General features: G+C 35.3%; 1 protein-coding gene across 2 annotated transcripts; it reads right to left on the bottom strand.

The window, feature by feature from the left end:
- Positions 1 to 1494: 1494 nt before the first annotated feature.
- On the bottom strand, positions 1495 to 6004 carry LOC123193549 (peptidyl-prolyl cis-trans isomerase CYP22-like). Of its 2 annotated transcripts, none has more exons than XM_044606583.1 (7): positions 5754 to 6004; positions 5539 to 5652; positions 4861 to 4948; positions 3869 to 3961; positions 3022 to 3054; positions 2507 to 2563; positions 1495 to 1810 (listed from the first exon to the last, which is right to left on the bottom strand). In XM_044606583.1, exons 1-7 carry the CDS (start codon positions 5915 to 5917, stop codon positions 1700 to 1702), a joined length of 660 nt encoding a protein of 219 aa, XP_044462518.1. In that variant the 5' UTR covers positions 5918 to 6004; the 3' UTR covers positions 1495 to 1699. The 2 variants fall into 2 exon arrangements, with proteins under 2 accessions (XP_044462518.1, XP_044462519.1); XM_044606584.1 differs by having other exon boundaries at positions 5629 to 5652; positions 5754 to 5996.
- Between the last annotated feature and the right edge of the window lie 1493 nt (positions 6005 to 7497).

Genomic DNA, 7497 nt, shown 5'->3' with positions numbered 1-7497 from the left:
CGAAGTCGTTTTATGTAAATAAGTAGTCCACTACAGTGTCATTTAGTTTAATTCGAAATTACAATCATAGAAGGTGAGACGGTGCCGTTTTATGTTGATTTAGTTGATTTTGCAAATGGCTGTTATACAGTGATGTTGAGGGAAGTCAAGCTTGTCAAAAAGGGGATTAAGAAATGAATCGATAAGTTGTTTCTTTTTTTTTTAAAGGGGCTGAACCAATCAACCCTAAACACAGTTCATACGGTGGTTCCATTGTTCCTAAACACAATTTATAAACTACATGGACTGCCAAACACCATCACCAATGACCGAGTGGCCTTCATCAATAGATCCTAGCAATAGCTTTTTCAGTTACTAGGAGTCGGGTGGCAATATTCTACTGTATATCATCCTCTAACTAATGGACAAATTGAGTGGCTATTAGATGTCTTGAAATTTATTTGAGATGTATGACTGATGTCTTGCCTCAATCCTGGCTCTAATGGCTTCCGTTAGTTGAATACAAGTACAATACTTGTGAGCACACTAGTATACAAATGTCCCCATTTGAGGCTTTCTACGGTTGTCCTCCTCCAATTTATGTGCCTTATTTCCCAATGATTCCTCCATACAAGCGGTAGAATCAATGTTGAGAAACAAGGAAGCCACTTTACAAACTCATAAGCACAACTTGGAGAGAGCTCACCACAAAATGAAAGTCATGACTGACAAGAAGAGGGTTGATTGAAAATTCCAAATCGAAGATTGGGTATTTGTCAAGTTACAACCATATAGACAGGTAACCATACACCACTGGAACTAGAAGTTGCAGCCCGAATATTTTGGACCATTCCAAGTCCACAAGATCATTGGGAAAGTGGCTTAAAAAACTCTAGCTTACCAGCAGATGCAAGAATTTACAATGTATTCCATGCCTCCCTTCTCAAACTAGCTCATGCCAACATGCAAGCTTCTTCTGTGCTTCCACAACAGCTCTAGGACCCTTCAGCCACTCCATGGGCCATAAATGATCAGAAATTAGTTACGCCAGGCAGTGCTATTGTATTCAAACTACTGGTGCAATGGCAAGGGGAGCTCAAGGAGGCAACAACTTGAAATTGCTGATGAATTCCAGCGTAGGTCCCCTGGACCTTTTCCCTTGAGGAAAATGATGTTGAGGCGGGGAGTGTTTGATACATTCAAAGAAATATACTAGGAACAGTGAATTAAAATATAATAGATAACACGTCATTCAAGATTAAAAAAAAAAGTAAATGATAATATGTGAAGAAATTAAAATATACATCTTCACAATTCACCATACACAAACCAATATAAGGGTAACTAAATTCACTATTTTACTCTCTGAAAGCTTCTTTTTTTCATTGAGCATATAATAATGATAATTCTTATACAATTCAAAATAAATCACATCCAAATATGTTTCAATATTTGTATCTATGCAATCAAAATAAACTAGATAAATATGCATTAGATGCCAAATCCACATGCAACTTATGAAGTAAAAGATTTGACTGGATATCCCCTTGTCATAAAAATATCCTCTTCTTTGTTATGTATATGTTTTGCTAACAAGAGCATAACACTATAGCAAATATCATCAGTGGACTTTAAGAATTATTTCTAACTCAACTCATATTGCTTACAGAATTATATTACTTTTAGTTTATCCTAATTAGTGTTCTACTCATTTTACCTTTTACATTTCTCCACATTCTGCAATAATGCATGCTAGTTTTGGACGGTTGTTGGGTCCAGTAGCCACGTTCTCAATCTTCCTGACAACCAAAAGACCGTCTCCAAGCACTCTCTGCATGAATAAATTGACTGGAATCAGCATTTTAAAGGGAAATGCTTAATGGAAGGTTAAGCAGAAGAGTAGATCTACTGACAGGAGCAACACTTGCATAAATCTGATATCCCTGGTTCTTTCAACCTCATATAAAATCGGTGTAAATAATTGATTATTTCTGTCTGTGTTGAGTTGTTCAGCCCTAGCCTTGAAGGGCTATGCTTCAGACTGACATAACACAAGCTGAAAACTCTCTGGTCTACTGGTTAGAGAAACCTAGCGCTGGCAAGTTTCCATTATTTTCCAGGTTCATGCTTGGTTTTATGTATCAGCTTACACACGATAGTCATCTATTAATTATATAATTGAGACAACAACTTTTTAATTCCATGTTTTTAACATGATTTTACCCCAAAATCCCTCAATGTTCATCAAGTTTGAAACTAAAGACCAGCTGTTTTCTAGAATTTTATTAATTCCAGAGTCTGTAAGATACAATATCTTAGGTAGATGATTTTAAGAGGAGTTGGATCTCTAAGAAGTGAGATAAAACTATTAAATCTATCATCAACATTAAAGATTTTGTCCAATCCTAGAACATATAAAATATAAAAGACCATAAAAAAATAAATAAATAGCTGTTAGATGGTAGATACAGTGATGTACAAGACAAATATTTGCTTAATTAATAAAGAACAAGATTAGAGAACATACCCCAAATACAACATGCTTATTGTCAAGCCAGTCACATTTTGCACAAGTGATAAAGAACTGCAATTAAAGAAGGCAAACGATCAAAATATCCTTCAAGTAACAGCTCTTAATTCTCAAGTTTTACAGAAATTCAACTACACCCATACACAAAATTTATGCTTAAAATTTTTTGGGTGAAGCCTATCCACATACAGAAGAAAAAGAAAAAGATGTATTGCAGTGCCCTGGAATAGGGTATACCAATTGCAACTTAGCAAACATATCAATGTAAACTACATTTGAATGGAGAAAAATATTGCTGAGCTAATCTGTCATGTCCACCACAATATCAGTCGGCCCAGTCACATTGAAATGCAATCAACCTGAAAAATTTACCTAACAGCCAAAAATCCAGATACTAGGTACAACCAAATTACAACATATTGAATTTAAATATTACTTGTGCATATATGTGTCTGTCATATGAGCATGAAAAAAGAAAGGGAGGAGGGAGAGTGATAAGGTTGATCAAGTACCTGACACCCATTAGTATTTGCTCCACTATTTGCCTGAAACAGGAGCATGGTATACACATTCAGAGTTGGAAGCAAGATCTCATCATTAAACTCAAAATTAGTACAACGAAATAAATTCATGATGTTCTGAAATGCCAATTCAGGCATTCAAAGAGGTTGACAAGGGATATTTCAACCAAAACAATATGGTGGAAGCCAACATCTCTAATTCCTTGTCATGTTCTCACATGCAAACATCAGATATTATCGAAAGGGAAAAGGTACATTAACCTTACATGAGTGAAGAAGAAGGCATTAGAAAATTAACATCTTTCTTACAGTATTCTTCCTTCAGAAGAACCTTATTTCGCCATGTGATTCCTCGTTTTAAAGAGGTTAAATTTCATTTACTACCCTTAAGCTTTGACCTACTTATAGCAAAATACCCTTGCTAAGAAAATTGACAGAAACAGGAGGAGTTTCCAGTAAATTTAAGAAACTCCAGAGCAGATCCCGATGATAAAGACAGTCTATAACAATTTTCAAGAACTTAGAGAAGACTTTGTATGAACTGCAACTACAAGGGTTTGCTTCTTGTTTTAACTAATCCTAAGGGAAGGTCAATAAGTATTACAACTAAATAACTCTCACTAGAGGAATACCATAAATTTCATTAAACCGTTTAGAGTTTTGCTCCATTACAGTTACAGACAGAGCACCCAAGTTTTGGTAATCAAAAAGCATTACCCTAGATGTTTCGATCACTTATTGTCTGTATTCTTTCCCAATGATTATTAATGGTAAAGTGTAGGACTTGTGCAACATTCCACTAGCAGAACAAATATTAATTATCGGAGTCAAAATATACCATTGATAATAGACCAGGACCAGTGTGTTTGGCAATAAAATTCTCATCCTCAAATTTAAGCCCATAGATAGAAGTACATCCACTACCGTCACCCTGCAAAACAAAATTTAAGTAGTTATCTTAGCCAAACAAAAATTTCATAAAAGATTCAGGACAACTTATCATAAAAAATTATTTGACCAGAGATGGAAGTTTTAATATCAGATTTAATAAAACACCACAAGTTCCCTACACTGTTAACTTCCAGAAATAAAACATGCACCCTTTCATTATTTACCAAAACACCCATCCTCTCCATTTCATTTTTGAAGTCTTTCAAATTGCTTTTTGGCTATAATCATTTAGTAAGAACAGTGAATAGGCAACTGTAAACCCTTTAATAGAAAAATTGAGAGGGGGTTGTAATTTAAAGAAATATCAAGTCCATAAGTTTCCTAATAACAACTGTAAATTAAAATTTCCAAAAATGATTTGTTAGAGTAAAACTTTCAAAGGAAAAAAAAAAAAAACAGAGCATTTACAAATCAAAGGGTAAGAATATGTGTTCTGAATGAATGAAAAAAGATGAGCTAGTGCATTAGTATTATGTAAGTAACTACTAATTTCTTTTTACTAAAAATTATTGAATATATTCTGCTTAGAGAAGTTGGTTTCTCAAATTATATGAAAGTTTCAAACTTTAAAATATTATCATTAGAGGGTTGATTCTATTAAGGGCCATAAGAACATGGCACAAGAGAAATGCAATAACAAATTCGCTCCATTTTCCTTTCTCAAATTGATAAGTTAAACATTTAGTTTGCTTTAAAGAAAAAGGAACCATGAATGTCCTACCAATCAATTGGGATATGCATCTTCCAGTATAGGATGGGAAGAAACAAGAATCGATATAATCTTAAATGTAAACTAAGAATCTGATTCTTCTATTCATGGTTAACATCATTAACGATAAAACACAAGCAAGCTTAAATGCAGGAGTTGAAGGAACCAACCTTCACAAAATCACCAGCCTGAATCATAAAATCCTTGATCACTCTATGGAATTGGCATCCCTTGTAACCAACTGGCAATCCAGCTTTTCTGTAGTTTCAATCCAATAGATGAGTTGATGACAAGTGATAACTCAATCAAAAAGTGTAGTCTAATATGCAACCATATACAATAGCATTCACCAACATATGAGTAGACAACAAGTGATTACTCACTCAAAATAGTAGTCTTATATAACACCAAATACAATAGCATACGCCAACTAGTATCACATACAATCTAATGCAGGTAACAGATTTGAAGTGTGCACCAGAATTTACCCAATGGGGGTGAATAATTCTTCTGCAAAACAAATGCACCCAAAACCACCCAATGAGGGTTGCACATCAGTGCACATTTTTGACACAACATTTCATCAGGCAGTTGTCGGTGCATTCGTTGCACCTAGGATTTACTCATCAGGGGCAGAGCTATTCAGGGGCCCGGGGTCCAGTGAGAAAAAATATCTAAACATATATAAGCACAAACAATTCCATCTTTGAAATTTATTTTTGTGCTTTAAGTTTAACTTTTACGGTGAAATAGATTAGCTAACGGGCATATGTCACCCTAGAAAAAAGATTAAGGTAACAACACGAATTTAGTCTTTAAAAGAAAAATAAAAAACTCAGGGCACATACAATGTCGACATAATCATAAACTGTAACATTACAGGATATGAGAATTTTTTGTATGTAATGAGGAAACTGGAGAGCAACAGCGCCAGATACCTGAACTCACCGGTGCACAGTTGTCTGCCAAAGAACAAAAAAAAGAAGTGAACTTGAACAAGTGTTGTTGGAATTGATATGTACCGAAGAAAATTTAGGAGAAGAAAGAAAAAAACTGAAGTGACCTGAAATTTTCGGCGGTTTTAGGGGCGATGTCGGCGAAGAGTTCCATTTTGATACGACCTGCAGGAATTGTACCAATAGTAATATCGAAGAAGACGATTGGATTCTTAGGGTTTGGAGGCCGCACGTGCCACTCCACACCTCCACCGTTGCCGCCTGATGCCATCGTCGAGAGCTTACACTTTGACAGTGATTCTCTTCGTTCTCTGGAAGCTTGCGTTCGGGTTGGTTTTAGTTTAATGAAAACACGTGGTTTCTGCTGATTGGTTATCTTTAAAATGGGATATTTGCCCTGAACAGTAATTATCTACCCCTGTATTTTATTGTAAATTTCGTTTAATGTTTAGTCTCAACTTAATAAAATTTCTGATTACACCCCAAGATGATTATTTCTTACCCCTCTTCTTTTCAAAATGCAAAATTATACCCAAACTGTTCACGCGCAGCACTGTTCAAACGGTGTTCAAACGGCGTTTGTTGTAAATTAGTCCTTTTAGAGGAACTTCATATTGAAATTTGCCGCCGTCAATGATTTTGGCGCAACTTCTGTCAACTGTTCCCATCAGTTATCCGTTAAAGCGCGGCGCACCGTCCTAGTTCAAACTCTTCCCATCGGTTTCTCTTCCTTTCAGTTATCAGTTAAAGCTCAGTTCATTGTCCTTCTTCAAACTCTTCCCATCAGTTTCTCTTCCCTTCAGTTATCAGTTAAAGCTCAGTGCATTGTCCCTCTTCAACTCATCAAGTAATGGCGGAAGGTTAGTGATTTTAAATTTCGCAAATTATTTTATTCTGTTTCTATCTGTATAATTTTGATTTAGTGCATAGATTGAGACTATATTTATGTTTTACATTTGGTATCATAGCATTTTTTGCCTCTGCGTTGCTTTGAATGATGAATTTGCATAAAAATTCTTGCTTTTCCCGAATTTGTTTAGAGAGAGAAAAAAGTTTTATTTTGATGAATTCTATATGAAAAATTGAGAATTTTGATGTATAGAACATCAAAATCGGAGTTTTGTAAGCTGACTTAGGATGTTTTTCCGATTGAGTCTGAAACCGGGTCGATCGACCCGAATCTTGACCCGGCTGGAGGTCAGGGATGACATTTAGACGACTTGTCGGCTGCATACGATTTTTGCAACCGACATGTCATATACTTCTCCAACCGATTCTATAATAACCTATTCAGGCGACATGTCGTTCATGTCTAAAAAATAACCTATTCTGTCTTACACCATTCAGGCGACATGTGGCACCGGAGACATGTCGTTCATGTCTTAAAATTAACCTATTCTGTATTATGCCATTAAGGCGACATGTCGTTCATGTTTTAAAATTAACCTATTCTGTATTACCCTATTCAGGCGACTTGTCGTTCATGTCTTAAAAGTAAAACTCCCTCTACAGTGGTTCCAACTCGTCAACGGAAGAGAATGAACTGCTTGTTGAACTATTAGACTCTTTTTATTTATTTGTTTCCGGGTGGAAGACGTTTTGAGTATTATATTCGCAAATTTTTTGCTTTTTTGACTATTAAACAAGTGGACCCTGTAACCAGCTAGAAGTGTGCTCCTGTAGCTGAGTCATTCTGCAAGATATTAACGATTGTTTCAACGTAATTATTTTCAATTACTAAAATTGATATTTTCAATTACTAGTTCTGCATTTCAGTTTCATTCTGGTTATCTATAGGCAATCCGTTAAATTTCTTTTACATTCATTTCTTGCCAAAATTGCTCTAATTGG

This window comes from Mangifera indica, chromosome 12 (genome assembly GCF_011075055.1).
Source record: "Mangifera indica cultivar Alphonso chromosome 12, CATAS_Mindica_2.1, whole genome shotgun sequence".
NCBI lineage: Eukaryota > Viridiplantae > Streptophyta > Magnoliopsida > Sapindales > Anacardiaceae > Mangifera > Mangifera indica.
The sequence above is the reverse complement of the archived record's forward strand: the minus strand, read 5'-3'. Positions and strand labels throughout refer to the sequence as shown.